Source organism: Pantherophis guttatus, chromosome 6, assembly GCF_059756535.1.
Source record: "Pantherophis guttatus breed Tessera chromosome 6, ASM5975653v1, whole genome shotgun sequence".
NCBI lineage: Eukaryota > Metazoa > Chordata > Lepidosauria > Squamata > Colubridae > Pantherophis > Pantherophis guttatus.
Genome location: NC_142068.1, coordinates 10421193 through 10438653, shown reverse-complemented (window position 1 = coordinate 10438653; position 17461 = coordinate 10421193). Strand labels below are relative to the sequence as shown.

Here is a 17461-nt window from a genome sequence, read left to right as displayed (position 1 = left end):
GAGATTCTTTTCTGTATCCAGAATGCAAGCTTGTTTTGCTGCAGTATTGTCATTTCCAACCCTTCTGAATTTTTGTATTTCAACTTCCAGTTTTATGTTTGTAATAGTTGCCCATCTTAAAAATCAAATCAATGCAAACTACATATTGGGCTAAACCAAAGCAAAAATAGAATGATAGAAACTGATACTGCATGCCTGATGTAACCCATCATGCTCTCCTCCCACTATGACATCACTCTTCCAGCACAAAAGGGTAGGGCCTGTTAATTGTAAAGGCATGCTTCTGATCATTTGAAATTTAGGTTAACTTAAATTTTTAGACCACTTTTAAGTTTTCAATTAAATAAACCACACCTTAAGCATTGAACACAATTTTATAGTCAACATTTCAGCAGTCTTGACAGCTTTTAAACAGAATGTAGTGATAAAACTTAGGAACAGCAATAGGAAAAATAGTGAAACAAGATTGGCAACCTGGCCAATAGTTTTCCACTAACCTGAATAAACATATTGCTCAAAGTGCTCCTGGGTTTATGAAAATTGGAGATGTTCCATACATTTCTCTACCACTCAGGCAAGTCAAACTTTGCATTAGTACAGAGTAATAATAAGCTTGGTCTTTAGCGTCCTCCAACTCAAAATAATTTATTTTTAAGCAGAAAAAGCAAAGCCTTAGGTCTCCTAGGCATTCTTAAGTAGACAAAATAAATTTGTAATTAAAGTGGTCAACAATTAGGACACAATACCCCAAGATTGGTTTGTCTAATTACTCTATAGTACTGATGAAATAGCAGTTTGGTATCAGCTTGAACAAGATCTCCATTACTTATCTACTATCTGTAGATGACCTATGTGCTAATACAACTGAAGATGGTGAATTCACTCAACATTAGGTAGTTAGTCCTTGACTGATGCCTGGTCACTTAGTGGCTGATCAAAGTTACAACCTATCTCCCCAGTTACTTACTACCTGGTTTTGAAGCCGTGATGGCTGCCCTCTGCTATGCCAGCATTTACAGCTATTTATATACATTTAAATCATTTGATGACTGCTTAATGACTGGCATGATTTATGAAGGCTACATGTACCACTAGCTTCACTAGACAGTAGAACACAAATCAATAATTTGCTACTATTATGTACAGTTGAATGTGGCACACTTGCATACCTGGCAGTCTTGTATAAAGATTGAAAACGGAAACCCAGAACTGCACTGCCAATTTCCAAAAAGCATCCAGTTCATCCAATGAAGTGAATATATAATATTTTATTGAACATTCAAACTTCATTAAGACATGTGCAATATGGCAATTTAATGGGTTTAAACCCTAACTAAGACAATAGTAATGATTGCAGGGTTTAGCAACAGGGTCCAGATCACACTTAACACTAATTAAATACTTTATTCAATAAATACATACCAAACAAAAAATGCATTTTTATGTTCTTATAAAAGATTAGTCATTTTGAAAGGCCTTTCCAATTTACTCTAATATAGGATTATAACATACAATAAAGGTAGGTATGCTAGTTTAACATAATTGGCTGATTTTATACAGCACTTATATCTTTTAGTCCATAAGTAAATTATTAAATGATAAAGAACATCTAGCACTACCACTTCTACAGAACTAGGAAATAAATTTCTAATAAAGAAAAAATGTACAGACCCCATGACTTTCCACCCAACCCCAACAGTCTAAACCCTAAAGAGGAGAAAGCCAATGGCTCTCCCCCACAAAAGCTCACGACAAAATGTCGCTTTGCTTATCAAAAATCTGTATTTCTGATCCGTAATGAGCATTGAGACAAGATTCAATGTATCCCCCAAGAAGCACAATGCACGTTGTGGATCGCCTGGTCAGCAACAGCGAGCACTGCATTCCAAAAACATCTCATCCCAGGGATTAAATGAGGTCAGCCACATTCATAGGCATTTCCTCCACTGTAGTATTGTAGAAAGTCTCAATATCCCGAAGGATCCGCTTGTCCTCCTCAGTGACAAAATTTATAGCCACACCTTTCCTGCCAAAACGACCACCTCGACCAATCCTGCAAACAAAGCAAAGACATCGAACATTACTCCAGTCTTCTTTTTTGACAAATAACAAAACCTGTTTTGGGGTGAGGGAGCCAGAAACTAGTAATGACACTCATTGCCAGATTAATGTTATTACAATCTCTTATGCTATTTTGTTGGGCCGAGCGTTTTAAAAGTAAACATAGCAAATATTGACTAATACTTTGATTATAGAACAGCTTCTCAGTTTTGGTGTAGAGTAGACAGGATATTACATTCAACGTGACTTCCAAATAAAATTTTGCTTATCTCATTCCCTCCTTATTTTGGAGAACTTTGGCAAAAAGTTCTCCCACACCATTTCTTCTGAACACGGACAGAGCTTGATGTCAGCCTCCAAATTACGAAGCTTGTTTTAAATCAGAGACTCTCATTCCAATTGCAGTTCTTAAAAGCCAAGAGTTAATATTGTATTTTCAAAGAGACAAAAAAACTTTATTCATCAGTGGGAAAACTTATCACCATCTGTCAAAACAAACAACTTAAAAATTAAACAGTACTGGGCACACAGTAGATCTACAGGTTGACAAACCCACAACTTCTGCTTCTACCTGGTCAAACCATTAAGAGCTTTTTAAGACAAACATAGCTCACAACAGTCATTACAAAAGAAAAGTATATAAATACCAACTCGCTCTTTATGCAAACAGTGTGCCGCTTACGAATCCACGTCCTAAATTACGTCGTCGTTTCTGAGCACCATCTCGTCATCAACTGGGCTAGCGACTCCTGTATTTTTTTGTATCAAGTAATAAGGTACAATTTACTTCATTTACGGACAAAGCCACTAAGATAGACAACAGCTTAGGGAGGTAAATTTAAAGTTCTACTAGAAGACACCAGAGAAAGAATCCCACTGTAAGAGGAACCAAAGGAGGCAATGGAGGCATTGGCACAAAGAAATGTCCAATAAAGCAATATTAAGCTAACAACAACTTTATGAAAAGCGCAAACCTCTGAACATGTTTTCCTAAAATCACAATAATACACAATGGCAACTTCTTTAAAACATGTTTGCAAACTTCAAGCATCTAACTAAGAATGTTAATTTAGCAGTCTTCGATAGCTTTAGTAATTATCAAAAATTGAATAAACAAGTTTTCCCACTGTTTTGTTTCATTGGCTAATCAAGAAGCTCTGCCCCTCCCATCCTCAACACACTATGCGCGCGCACAATAAACACACACACGTTATATAATGCAAGAAAGCGAGGGAGGTTTGAAGATGGAAAGAGTAAGACTTCAGAATTGAAATTCAAAAATGCAACTTACCTGTGAATATAGTTTTCACGATTGGTTGGCAGATCATAATTTATAACCAACGATACTTGCTGCACATCAATGCCACGAGCCTGTAAAACAAAGGCAAAGCACTGAACAGCACACTTCAAGCCTGGAGGTCAAGGTATCTCAATTCTGCTGGATAATATAGTAAGATGCTGCAGTTAAGCAAGTCCATAGCATGGCATGGCATGGACTTGGGCTCTGCCAACAGCTTGGGGAAACTCATGTTACAATGACCCACATCAAATAAATAAGTTTAAGCTCAATGACTATTGAAACTCACGAGCAAATCAGTAGTAATCAGGACACGGCTTGATCCTGACCTAAACTCTCTCATGATAACATCTCGCTCCTTCTGATCCATGTCACCATGCTGTAGAGATTTTTTATAATACAAAGAGAGTTAATGTTAATCAGCTTTTATTACTTCGAGTTTTGCTAGTCAATTAAAAAAAATGCAGGCCTTTCAAATAAGCTAGCATCTTTTACTGTATTATATTGTGAACTAGACAAGAGGAATTGAGCAGGTAGGACAGTCAGTAGACACAAGCATAATCCAGTATTTTTTATTATTATTATTTCTAAGAGAATCTGGTAGTCACTCACCGGAGGACCAATATCTAAAACAAATTAAGGACCTACTGATGAAACTGCAATGTGAGTTCTGATGTGTTACATTTAAATTCATGAAGTTTGGGGCAAGACTTAAGTACTTTCTCAGCTTTTCAATACTACCCTTGATATAGCTTAGAGAACTGGAAAAAAGGGCATGTCCCAATATTTTGCCTTTGAACAGTATCATAGAACCTATCTTCAGATAAATTCTTACCAGAGCAGAAACAGTGAAGTCTCTTGCATGCATTTTCTCTGTAAGCCAATCTACTTTCCTTCTTGTATTGAGGAAAATAACAGCCTGGGTAATAGTCAAAGTTTCATATAAATCACACAGGGTATCCAGCTTCCATTCCTGTGAAATTAAGGAAGCGATCATAAGCACATAAAAGAACAGTGCAAAATAAAACTTTAAGCACTATATAGTGTTGCACCAAGTCTCCAGACTAGGACACTGGACATTAAGAAAGAGGTCCACCCAAGTCACACTCGATTCAGTGCATTTCTTCTTCTTCTTGTGTGTACCGTGCTAGCATTACCACAAAAGCCAAGGAAATACCCCAACTTGTGCAGTTTTAGCATAGTGCTTGTAACAAGAAGTCAAGCTAGCTTCAAACTGGTTCATCATCTTCCTTACCTCTCTTTCCACATTAATGTAGAATTGCTTGATACCCTCAAGGGTCAATTCTTCTTTCTTCACTAGAATACGAATAGGGTCTCTCATGAACTTTTTGGTCACTTCTAACACATCCATTGGCATAGTTGCAGAGAGCAATACAACCTGGTTCAAGAAAATTAACAGATTAGTCTGCCCAAAGGTTAAGAGGTGAATGTATGAAACCAAGCGTCTTTGTCTGCTACAGGATCAAAACAGACAAAGATAGAATAGAGACAATTTTGTTTTATGCAGGGGGAACGACAACACAGCACTTCACAGCTACATTGTAACTTTACCTGCATTATTACATGACTACATCAAGTTTCACTTTACCTGAATGTTTGTGCTTAACTTCTGAAAAATTTCATAGATCTGATCCTTAAACCCCCGGCTTAACATTTCATCTGCTTCATCTAAGACAAACATTTTGATCCATTTAGGTGCTACAAAGAAAAAAAACCAGACTCCGTTTAAGGATTCTTATAAATAATATTTTGCGCTATTAAAATTTTACTTTTACTTAAAAGTAACAAAATCATTAATTTTTAAACCAATGCATTTGATATATCCTAGAGAGATTTTAAATCAGCATTGAAATACTTACACAGATAGCGTCTATTTAACATATCAAATACACGTCCAGGAGTTCCCACCACAATGTGGGGAGCCTCTGCTTGGAGCTTCTGCATCTCATTGCGAACATTTGTACCACCAATGCAAGCATGACAAGTGGCGCCCATATAATCTCCAAGTGCCAAAATAACTTTCTGGATCTGAAATGACATCAATCTCAATTAGAATTTTACTACTTGGGGGAGGGGTGTCTCTACTGTGTTTCCATTGGCCAGCTTCCCAATGGGTTCATAATATAGCAATAGCACTTATATACCGCTTCATAGTGCTTTTTAACAACCCTTTCTAAACGGTTTACAATGTCAGCCCATTGCCCCAACAATCTGGGTCCTCATTTTACCGTCCTTGGAAGGTTAAATCAACTTTGGGCCAGTCAGGATCGAACTTCTGGCAGTGAGCAGTGACTTAACCTGCAATGTGCAAAACTGCATTCTAATCATTGTGCTACCACGGCTCTTAATATAAAACTGACAGGCACATATCTCCTATTTGATGAGCAAGCTCATCAAATGAGATTTGACCACCTTTCTTTACCCACAAATACCATATTTGTAGAATGTCAACTGATGCTGCATGAAGAGGGAATTTATAAATAAAGCTCTATAAAATAAAGCTGACAGCATCAGGCACTTCTCTATAGACTAGCAGAATCAATGTAATCTTTTGGAATTATCAGTTAAGTCAGCAAGATAAAACTGACCCTCCTTATTAGATGATAAAACACTAGCAGAGGTCTACATTTTGAACATTTCAAGTTCAAAAACAGGCCCCCCTCAAATATCACCAGAAATGTTGTCAACTTAAGAGCTCTCCCAAAAATGTTCAGGACATTATTGCTGAATACCTTCAGTAAGTTCAGGATAGCTATTCTGAACTTGAAACATGTGGAAACTTGAAATGTCCTGTACGCCTCATTCTAAAATCAGGGATGTTGATGCATAACAATTTATGCAGCTGACATGATCAAAAAAGCTATCTACTGCAACTTTGGACTTGTTGCTTTGTCAAGGAATAATTATTACGTAGTACAAGGTGAGTAGATGTCTAACTGCATTTTAGCTGTATGCTCAGATGCATTAGGAGTGTTTTTCTAAGGTTAGTCTCTGCATGAACATTTCCCCTTCACCAACAAAAGCAGTATTGCTGTAAAATTGGCCTTCAATTTCTTCAAAATCATCATCAGATTATAGTATTTAGAGAGCTAGTTGGTCTAGTCATTAAGGCACTGGATTAGAAAGAGATCCTGAGTTCAAGTCCCTGCTTGGCCATGAAAGCCACTGGATGACCCTGGGCCAGTCTCTCTCAGTTCAGCTTACCTCACAGGGTTATTGTGGGGAAAATAGGAAAAGGAATGTTTCTTGGGTAAGTTCACTGCCTTATTTGTAAAAATAATAAAAACTGAATATCAATAAAATAAAAAATAATAATTTAATAAAATTTTAAGTATAGCTCTGCAAAAACGCAGTTCAAAATAGAGGCCAAGAGACTGACACAGTATAATTTGCACACATATAGAGAAAAACTGATTACATGCACACAGGTATTTTCATGTTGCAGAATCTACATGCATTCTAAGAGTACTTTTCCTCAGAGAAGTTGTTTGCATTTTGTTTCACTTTAACAATTTCCACTTAAGCTCCTGCACAGCTATTACTGCACTTCATTCCATTATCTGCCTCAGTCATATCTGATCTCTTGACCTTTTCCATATTTATTAACCACAGGCAATGAGCAGTCATTACAAACTTGCAAGAAATCCTGCTGTTATGTTATGACACTTGAAACCTATGCAACATGTAAGCAGCTTTTTCAACTACATTATCGATACCTGTTGAGCCAGTTCTCTGGTGGGGGCCAATACTAGTGCTTGGGTCTCCTTGAGATCAATCTCCAACTGTTGCAGGATTGAAATAGCAAATGTGGCTGTCTTGCCAGTACCTGACTGAGCTTGAGCAATCACATCATACCCTAAAAAAAGGATAGATATTTACTGCTCTCACACAACACATTAAGGTTGCAATTTATCTGTACAGTTCCTTTTCAAGTGATCAGAGTTACAAATAGTCTCCATTTTTAGGTCAGTCCCGAAAGATGGAATACCATCATCTCACTTCACAAGGAAATATGAATTGTATTTCCACCCAAGGCAGAGCAGTTCAGACCAAAACTTGGTATCTGCTGTTAAAAAAAAAATCTTCACTGTAGCTTACCTTTAATACATGGAATAATAGCACGTTGCTGGATAGCTGAAGGCTTCTCAAAACCATAGGCATAAATTCCTCTCAGAAGGGATTCTTTTAAATTCATGTCATCGAAATTGTCAACAATTTCATTCCAATTGCTCTGCAAGAAGAAAAAGTAAATTTGAATATGCTTCATCATCTTTCTGCACGCTTGTAAAAAAAACAACTATTACTATCACTAACATACTAACCTCAATGACACCATCAGGATCCATTCCCTCGGGGCCATGGTCTCTATCAAATAAGAGAAGCACATATTGTTAACCACATTTAAGCATTCTTGAATTCTTATCAATATAACATATCTGAAAGTTGTCAAATATGCAGTAATTATTGCTAAGGCGATATCTAATCAACAGTTAAGTGTACTGCTTCATGATTCTGCTAACATTACTAAATCACTCATATGATCATATACATCATACCATTAATATTATAAGTAGTTCCACTGAAGAACTTTTGTTTCTCACCAATCTACTTGTACTGTTAGCACACTACCTTGCATTAGAACCATTCATTTAGTGACTGTTCAAAGGCACAGAAGGAAGTGACTTATGAGCCCTTTTCATACTTATGACTCTTGCAGCATTCCCGTGGTCATGTGATCAAAATTCAAATGCTTGGCAATTGGCTATTTTTGACAATTACAGTATCTTGGGATCGCATGGTTATTTTGTGGGATCTTCTGACAGGTCAAATTAATGAGGGAAGCCTGATTCACTGAACAATTTTATCACTAATTTAACTGTGGTTCACTTAACGACCATGGCAAGAAAGGTTATAAAATCCTCCTGGATTCACGGCTATCTTTAGAAGATCATTTGACGGCCGTGGCCAGGGGTGCCTTTTATCAGGTTCGCCTGATCCGCCAGTTGTGTCCCTTTCTGGATCGGGACACCTTGCGCACGGTCATTCATGCCCTAGTTACCTCCGGTATGGACTACTGTAATGCTCTCTACATGGGGCTCCCCTTGAAAAGCACCCGGAGGCTCCAACTGGTCCAGAATGTAACCGCATGGGTGATTATGGGCGCAGCTCGTTATGCCCATGTAACACCTCTCCTATGCGAGCTGCACTGGCTCCCGGTGGTCTTCCGGGTGCGATTCAAGGTGTTATCACCTTTAAAGCGCTCCATGGCTTAGGACCTGGGTACCTACGAGACCGTCTTTTGCCACCAATAGTCTCCCACCGACCAGTTCGTTCTCACAGGGAGAGACTACTCAGGGAGGGACTACTCAGACAAATTATGTCGACTGGCGATTCCCAGGGGGAGGGCCTTCTCTGTGGGGGCTCCAACCCTTTGGAATGAACTGCCCCCGGAGATACGGAATATCCCTGATCTCCGTGCCCTCAAGACCCTGATGTTCCAACAGGCGGGGCTAAACATATGAACATGTGAATGATTTTTTAAATGTTATCTAATTCTGGGTTTTATTTAATTGACCAAACTAAGTAATAATTTTAATTAGCAATTTTATGATGTTTGTGTGTCTATATTTTTCTTGACTGTACACCGCCTTGAGTCCTACGGGAGAAAGGCGGTATAGAAATATAATAAATAAATAAATAAAAATAAAATGGGGCAAAACTCATGATTGATTTGCATAACAATGGAAATTTTAGGCTCAATTATGGTCATATGTCAAGGACTATTAGTACTTTGCTTAGTGTACATTAGGAATGCATGACTTCTCAAAATGTACAGATAGTCCTCAATTTACAAATTTGTTTAGTGACCATTCAAAATTACAACGGCCCTGAAAAATGTGACTTATGACACTTGCAACCATTGCCGTATCTCCATGGCCATGTGATCAAAATTCAGACACATGGCAACTATGATGGTTGCAGTGTCCAGGGGTCATGTGATCATCCTTTGCAACCGTCTGACCAAATTAACGGGGAAGCCAGATTCACTTAATCATGTTACTAACTTAACTACAGTGATTCACTTAACAACTGTGGCAAGAAAGGTTGTAAAATGAGGCAAACCCCATTTAGCAGCAAAAAATTTGGGCCCAAGGAGTACTTGTATATATCTCTTCTAAAGCCTTGAGTGCATTTAATTATAGACTACCTGTCCAGGTGCCCTCAAAAGTACCTTCCCTGCTTTATGTTATCCTCACAACTCTGGGTTGTCTGTAGAATAGTCTGGGACAAAAGATAGCAACTGGCAATTGTTACTGCAGTTCTATATTTACTCTGTCTCACTGGTGCTATGAAAATCAGTCTGCATTGAAATATTTAAGCCTCAATCACATTATGGTGTGCATTTGGGAAGCCATCACTCATCCTTCTCTCATTTGAGAAAAAAAGCAAGCTTTCAAATGTTCTGCATTCATCTCCAATGCGACTAGTAATACCCTGGGGAAGTCAAAGTTCTAAATACAGCAGGCCCCCAGCAAAAGTTGCTCTGCTTCTGCCATAATACTTGGCAGTGATCTATATAAAGTATTTGGCTACATTTCGTTGTGTTCTCCAAAAACACTTCGAAGTGTTAAATCTATTTCTCTTGCCTTTAAAATCTAGTCCTAGAAAAAGAATACACTTTTTCCCAATATCTATGGAGATTCTCAAGTCATCCAGGTCATAGTTGTCTCAAAGGTGCTTTTTGAAAAGGCAACTGGACTTTCATTTCTCAAGAACTGAAGATCAGAAGCGATTCTTCTTCCAAGAAAAAGAAAGTCCAGTTGCCTATTGAAATAGCACCTTTGGGACTCTTTCCCAATTTTACTGGGGGATTTTTTGGGGTAAAAAAGAACTTCTCATCACCTCACACAAGAAATGGCAAGCCAATGATAGCTATGTATTGTGTACCCTAGGCTTAATAATCAAACAAGTAGATGCCTAGATTATGAAAACACACTCATCCTTATGTATTATTTTCTTCGACTAAATCGGGGCCCAGCATGGCAGATCCAATCAATTTAGGATTCCACCTGCAAAAAAGAATTCACTGGGTTGCCCAGGCAACCACGGCCACGTGGAACCCCAAAACGACCGTCTGGTGGAATGAAGAAAACGGGCAACTCAACGTTGGGAAGACGAGGAAGGAGAGAAGGGCCGCATGCAAGAGGGGCGATGGGGGGAAAATCATTGGCCAAACGAGGAAAACGTGGACGGGGAACGTTATCACCGCGCCATTCCGGGCTTTCTCTTCCCCCTCCCCCACCCCGCCCCTCAAAAAAAGTCCGCCGAACTCTCGCGAGAGGTCCACCCTCTCGAAGTCGCGAGCGCACGCCGGTGACGGACGAGGCTGCCGGCAAACCAACGGCCTACCAGCCGCGCCCCTCCCTGTTCTTCTTTCCCCCCACCCCCACCCGAAAATGGACTCGTCCGAGGCGGCCGACCGCCCAGAGGCGAAACCGCTTGGGCGAAACCATGTGGTCGCTCGAAGGGAGGGCAACAGGCCATCTACTGCACGCTCGAGACCAACGGTCGGGTTTTTTTTTTTATCGTCAACCGCCCTCAGTTCCCAGACAAGCCGCTTGAGGCACTGGCGAGGGAGAAGACCTCTTCCTTTTATCCCAAGGGCAGGAGGAGGAGGAGGAAGCGCAGCCTGAAAGGGACCCTCCCCGCGGCGGCCGCCTCTAGGAACCCGGCTTGTCCTCGTCACACTACATCCCGGACCACCCTCGCCCTGAACAAGCTTCTTTTCAAAAACCTCCCCGCCGTCTTCTCTTCGCCCGCGCCAGAATATACCTGCTGTAATCCGCGGATCCGCCTGACATGTTCCGATTGCTGCCGCTCTCCTCAACTGAAAAGGCAGCGACTCCGCGGCGCCCGCTTTATATATCCCTCCCCCCCCTTGGCCGGATCTACTTTTACTCCCTTTCCTCCTCCCCCCACCCCTTCGCCCTCCTTGCGGAGGAGTCTAAGAACTTAATTGCAGGGGGATCCCGAGCAGGTCTGCCCCGCCCACATGCCCCCCCCCTCCGCCTTCTTCCTATCCAGGGACACATCTCAGGCCCAGGAAGGTAGTCGGGAGAGGAAAAAAAAAAAAAAAAAGAGCGGATGGCTCCAGGCGGACCGCAACTGGCTCGGGCCGTAAAAGGAACGGAGGCCGGTGGGAGGAACTACTTTAACGCCGCGAGACGCGGAAGGATATTGCAGCAGTACAGTGTGACGGGATGCGTTTCGCTTCAAACCCCCCCACCTCTGAACTCACCTCCTCCCCCCCACCCCCCGCCTCGTAAACGGGGCTTCCTAGGCCGCCCCTGCCTCGGCGAAGGGAGGGAAAGCGAATGAAAAATGGCGGCACCTCTCTCTGCCTGAGGGGGAATTCTGGGCGGGAAGGCGGAGGAGAGGTGCCGGTGAGGGTGGGGGGAAAACAGGGTCTTTGAGCCTGGAAAACGAGGCAGAGCCCCGTCCTCCTAAGGAAAGACGGCGGGGTGTGTGATTTTAAAGGTTCTGCCTTCTCAGAACCCGCCGAGCCCTTTTATAATGAGGGAATTTTGGTGGTTACCGGCGGGTGGGGGATGATATTCTCCCCCTACCCCCCCCGGGTGGGGCTTGCTTTTCCCCTCGTTGGAGAGACGAGGTTCAACCTGCGGGGCAGAATTAGAAAAAGGAGAGGGGCAGCAAGAAGAGGAAGAGATGGGGTGGTGGCGTTTCTTCACCCCCCCCCCCCGTTCCTTTCCAGATCTGTGGGAATATGCCGTGCCGGGGACGGACGACGTCCGGCCTAGCATGGGAGGCGGGGGAAGGTTGCGGCTCGTCCTTATATTTCCTCCATCCCGCGACCCCCCCAGTTTAGGATGCGCCTGGAGGGCGCGAGGTTGGGGGAGGAAGGGGACGGAGGAGGCCTGTGGACTTAGGAGACCTCGCCCGCCTCTTCCCTGAGATTGAAGTCGGCCGGGCTCGCCGCTGAGGGGCGAAGTGGCTGTTTTTGAAACGGGAAAAGCGCCCGGTTGATGGGCAAGCGAGCCTGGGGGGTTGGGGGGGTGGATAGTCAAATAGGTTGATTATTTGGTTGGCGGACGAGGCCACCAGACGTTGCGGGGTTGGGGGGGGGGAAGTTGACAGAAACGAGGATGGCCGGGAGAAATGGGGACCTCTGCGGGTCGCTTGGGGGAGAAAGAAGAAGAGGGCGAAAAGCAGGCAAAAATGGAGCTCGTCGATTAGAACTGGGTCGGCAGTTCGGGCGGTTCGAATCCCTTGTGCAGGTCTCCTGCCTGAGCAGGGGGTTGGACTAGATGACCTCCAAGGTCCCTTCCAACTCCGTTACTGATGGATGGAAAGAAGTGATGGGGGGGAGGAAGGGGTGCACGGGAAAGAAATCTAAGGCAAAAGGGACACGAGTTGGCAAAGACTGTGGTGATTGCTTCTGGCAACACAGCGTTTAAAAAAAAAAACCGAGAAGATTATTGTACAGTACCTGTTTCATGTCTAGGCAATGTAAATTGGGAAGGGTGGGGGGACAGTTAGTTCATAGAGAAAAAACTAACTAGGTTTAACAGTCTGGTGCCTGGTTGGAATGCAGAAGTTCTAGGGTGGGGAAGGGCTTGCCTGCATCAATTAATTTCTCTGGGATCAGGCCAGGTGGTTAGAAACGTGCTGCCTGCTTCCAGATTAGTATGAATAAAGACTTTTTCTGCTATCTCTTCAAAGCAAGCATTGCTTAAGCTTCAGTGATAGCATTTAATATTTGTAACTATGTGGATTTTGAGTGTTCGCTTTTAACATGCTCCGTATTCTTACTATAAGCAAGCAGAAATGGTGTTTTGTGGAAGGCCACCTGATGAATTCAGAATGGAGCTGATAGTTGACTCAAAGTGCAAACTTTTCAGAAAGAATGCTAATGACCAGATGACTGCAAATGATCCTTCCATTCCCCCCTTTCCTATCAGAACTAATCCTTCCACCCCCACTATCCTCCTGGAACCAATAAAGCTTGGATGAGAAGCGAAACATCTTCAAGGAAAAACAAAGTTACTGTAATTTGGCTTTTGAAAAAGCACCTTTGAGACAACTATGACCTGGATGACTGAGAATCTTCAGAGTTAGCAGAATTATTCTTTTAACTGTTGCAGTCTCTTGTGTGGAGGTTGAAAAGTTTCAGACTGGAATCGCTGCCCATTATTTAGTGAGTTTAGATTTAGTCATATTGTCCTCAAGTAAAGGTTATCAAGGTATAGAAGAATATATGTGGTGAGAACTAGTCTATTTGTGGAAGCTTTTGAAAAAGAATAGGTTAAAATTGTAACAAAAGTGATCGGTGCACAAAATTATTTTTATTTATTTTCATATGTGACATTCAAAAGTGATTTTAAGGTGTGGCTTTGCGAGTAAAAGCTTGCCAAAAAGAATAGAATAGAATATTGGCCAAGTGTGTTTGGGCACACAAGGAATTTGTCTTGGTGCATATGCTTTCAGTGTACATAAAAGAAAAGATACATTCGTCAAGAATCAAGGTACAACACTTAATGATAGTCATAGGGTACAAATAAGCAATCAAATCATATTAGGAAACAGTCCTAATTTGTCCTTGGTGGTGGCACAGTTGACTAAATGCTGTTAAAGTAGCACCAGCTGCCTGCAATTACTCAACTTCAAATCTTACCAGGCTCAAGGTTGACTCAGCCTTCCATCCTTTCGAGGTAGGTAAAATGAGGACCCGGATTGTGGGGGCAATAAACTGACTTTGTATAAAAAAGAACACCGCTTGGGGGGGGGAGAAAGCCCTACTAAGCAGGTATATACAAAAGTATGAAGACTATTGTTTAATGCATTGTAAGCCGCCCTGAGTCTCCGGAGAAGGGTGGCATATAAATCGAACCAATAAATAAATAAATATAAATCGTAAGGATACCAGCAACAAGATTACAGTCATAGGTGGGAGGAGATGGGTGATAGGAACAATGACAAGATTAATAGTGCAGACTTAGTAAATAGTTTGACAGTTTCCAAAAAGCTTCTGAAAGAATTGAATACAAGTGAGAATAATTACTGTTTTTAGCTTGATCCTTTTTTTCACTCTAAGTAATGTTCATTTTAATATATTCTATAGGATAGTTCCCTGAAACCTTTTTCTGTTCACAGATATTCTTTTAAGAGTTGCATTCTGTTGGTGCCAAAAAAATAATGACTTAATAGCAAGGAATTGCACCCTTTGGGATGCATAGTTTACAGGTGAGGAAATTGGTTCTGTATTGGTTCATTGCCAGACTATTATTCATTGAGTTTAATCCTGTATGTAAATTAATGAAGTTTTCCTCCAGAAAAGGCTTAAAGATATTTGCATTAGTTACAAATGTTCATTGCTTAGGTAAATGGTTAAGAATTCTAGTTACTGCTCAGTTTCCACTTTATGCTGGTTGGTCTTTTCTCAGTATGTTTTTTAAAAAAATCACAAAGCACCATTCTACCATATCTGAGCCTGTTTTTCATTTTTATTCCTTGATTATAGAAGAATACAACATTTTAGGAATTGTGGGGCGTAATTTAGTTTCCCAACCTTCTGGAGAGCTCCAGACTGACCAAATAAAAGTACACTTGAATTTTTTTCATACTTCAGAGGGTTTTAAGGTTTGCAGCTGATTCTTGGAGCCAAAAGAGCCATGTTTTAGTAGTGCATTTTTAGACCCGTGTGGGAGAAATTATAAAGATGGAATGGAAAGGAAATGGACTACCTACCAGAGGTATGACTTTGATTTAAAAAATCCACTAAAATTGTTTTTAAAATCAATCTTATTTCTACCAGATTTCATCAGTGCAATTTCAGGTTACTAGGAAATTCATCCTACTTTTAGTGGATCATTTGTTATAGGATGCTCAGACATCATTAGGCCAGGTATATCTCTACTGCTAAACTTTTCAGAAATGAGATTACTGTTTGCATATAATAGTCCTTTCTTTACGGATAAGTGCAGAGGAAAGGCAAACAGAATTTTGTAAACTATTGCTCTAAACAAAGGTAAAATTATGGAAAATAGCATACTAGAGTCAAGTTGTATAGAATACAGAAACTGACCCAACTGAGGGGGAAAGCTTTGGGTAGCAACATGTGCAAGAAGTTAAAACTCTAATTTTAACTTCCCTCTTGGCCAGATTTTATTGAAGATTTCAAATCCAAAGCACAATTTTCAATCTATTTAGCTCAGATCTCATTGTAGGAAATTAAATTTTAATTAGAATTTCAGCCAATTGCATTTTATAATTTTTTCCATCTCTACTGTTCATAAATAAAACTACTTTAACAGTGATGCTATGCCAGTGATGATACAAAGTAGCATCTCCTATTTTGACTAATGGGAATGTCCCAGAAATGAAGGTGGGGCATTTCTCTTTCTTGTGCCCTGTAATATTTAGGTTGAGCTGCTGCCACTGAATTTAGTTAGTTAAGACTGTTTGAAAAGGGCATATTCCATTAGTGAGCTTTATTTGATCAATCTGAGGCTCTCCAGAAGGTTGGGAAACTAAATTATAGCCTCAATCCCTAAAATGCCGCCTTCTATAATAAAAATGAGAAACAGACTTGAATATGGTAGAACGGTGCTCCTGAGCAAATCCTGAGCAAAGATCTTTATATCTGGATTTTATTGGCAAGTTCCTTTTACATGCACACACTGCACCCCATTTAGGCCAGAGTTTACACATTTATTTTTGAACTGATATGTATTCATTGTGTGGAGTTCTTGCTATCGTCAAAGTAAGGTGTGAAATGAACCTGAAGTAAGTTTTGGTCAGAAGAGTCAAGTATTTATTAACTAAATTCATAAGATATATCTTAAGATACTTAAACAACATGTTCTGTGGCAGTAGAGCTTGAAAAGGGCTGTCTAGCCCAATTGTTTACCCTTTTTCATCTTAGGATAAAACATTTCTTGTGCCGAGGTTTGACTGCTGTACAGTTCAAGATAGACTATTTCCAAGGCATTTCTGAATGTATCCCAAATTTTAACATCTCTGAATGTATCCCAGATTTTCAACTAAAGGTGGTACCTTTGAACTTCTCACATTATTGAAAACATTGAAGAATCTGGTAAGGAAATACCTCTGAAGGGATGACCCAAATAGTTGCCTAGCATATATTATTGGTATACAGTCCTGGCAATCTTCCTTCATCCTACCTAGGAGCGCTAGACCATCAGAACGAGGCAATAGAGCAGGTTTTTGATAAGGTCTATCCATAAATTTAGCAGTAGATAACACACACCGTAGAAAGGCATGATGCCTCTTCTCATTTTTAAAACAAAAACATTTCAAACAATATCAAACATATGCCTCAAATCTATTTCTTAACATCAGGAAGATAAGTTTCTATTTAGGGAAATTTATGTAAATCTCTAAAGCCAAAGCTCTTCATAAAATGGCAACCTCCATTTCAGGAATGTAATTCAATATTCCATTTACATATTTAACTTAGATTTTTAAAAGCAGAATTGAATTAGCATATGCTGTAATTTGAAACCAAAATAGAACTGTGTGGCTGGACAAGATCAATTCCTGAATTAAAGAACCCTCAAATTTCTCAGTCTCGCTACCAGTAGGACATTAATTTGCCATGGCACTTGCAGGAAGTTTCCTCCTTTTTAATTTTTGAGACATCAAAAAGTTTCTTGTGTATGTCAAGTGAGACATCCTTTTCTGTTCTTATAGCCTGTTATTTTGGATCCACTTTTGATGCCATTTCGGCATTTTCAGATAAAACTCATTCCTCATCTGCCATTTCATGCCCAGTTTTAAAATTATTAATTTTATTGTGGCTTCCTGTAGGAAACATATTTCCTACAGGAAGGATTTTTTAATAACTAATTCAAAAAACTTACTCCAAACTTATCTGGAGCCTTAATCTGTTTATAACCTTCTAAGAGATTTATCTATCTGTCTGTCTGTCTGTCTATCTATCTATCTATCTATCTATCTATCTATCTATCTATCTATCTATCTATCTAATCTGTTTATTCCACTAGGCACAGCCAAAAGATATTTATATGGCTATCTATTTCT

General features: G+C 40.4%; 1 protein-coding gene and 3 non-coding genes across 6 annotated transcripts; all 4 read right to left on the bottom strand.

Annotated features, from left to right (window-relative positions):
- Nucleotides 1–1248: 1248 nt before the first annotated feature.
- EIF4A2 (eukaryotic translation initiation factor 4A2) lies at nucleotides 1249–12394 on the bottom strand. Of its 3 annotated transcripts, none has more exons than XR_004594911.3 (12): nucleotides 11213–12391; nucleotides 7702–7744; nucleotides 7478–7610; nucleotides 7096–7235; nucleotides 5239–5407; nucleotides 4968–5077; nucleotides 4614–4757; nucleotides 4194–4331; nucleotides 3648–3737; nucleotides 3353–3432; nucleotides 2709–2810; nucleotides 1249–2053 (listed from the first exon to the last, which is right to left on the bottom strand). XR_004594911.3 is itself a non-coding variant. In XM_034438887.3 (11 exons), the coding sequence occupies exons 1-11, from the start codon at nucleotides 11239–11241 to the stop codon at nucleotides 1909–1911; spliced, it is 1221 nt and encodes a 406-aa protein (XP_034294778.1). In that variant the 5' UTR covers nucleotides 11242–12394; the 3' UTR covers nucleotides 1249–1908. The 3 variants fall into 3 exon arrangements, 1 of the variants encoding a protein (XP_034294778.1); XR_004594912.3 differs by having other exon boundaries at nucleotides 2713–2810; XM_034438887.3 differs by lacking the exon at nucleotides 2709–2810 and having other exon boundaries at nucleotides 11213–12394.
- LOC117678853 (small nucleolar RNA SNORA81) lies at nucleotides 4400–4578 on the bottom strand. Its single transcript, XR_004595162.1, has one exon. It is a non-coding gene; the product is annotated as a small nucleolar RNA SNORA81 (small nucleolar RNA).
- On the bottom strand, nucleotides 4807–4936 carry LOC117678859 (small nucleolar RNA SNORA63). The gene has a single exon (XR_004595168.1). It is a non-coding gene; the product is annotated as a small nucleolar RNA SNORA63 (small nucleolar RNA).
- LOC117678855 (small nucleolar RNA SNORD2) lies at nucleotides 7310–7380 on the bottom strand. The gene has a single exon (XR_004595164.1). It is a non-coding gene; the product is annotated as a small nucleolar RNA SNORD2 (small nucleolar RNA).
- Nucleotides 12395–17461: the final 5067 nt, after the last annotated feature.

Excerpts from the sequence above, each read along its gene's own strand:
- EIF4A2 (XM_034438887.3), bottom strand. The coding sequence starts at position 11,241 with ATGTCAGGCGGATCCGCGGATTACAGCAG. Across the intron at positions 7,236-7,477 it reads TATTATTCCATGTATTAAAG|GGTATGATGTGATTGCTCAA; the intron begins GTAAGCTACAGT and ends TCCTTTTTTTAG. Across the intron at positions 4,758-4,967 it reads AGTTAAGCACAAACATTCAG|GTTGTATTGCTCTCTGCAAC; the intron begins GTAAAGTGAAAC and ends TTCTTGAACCAG.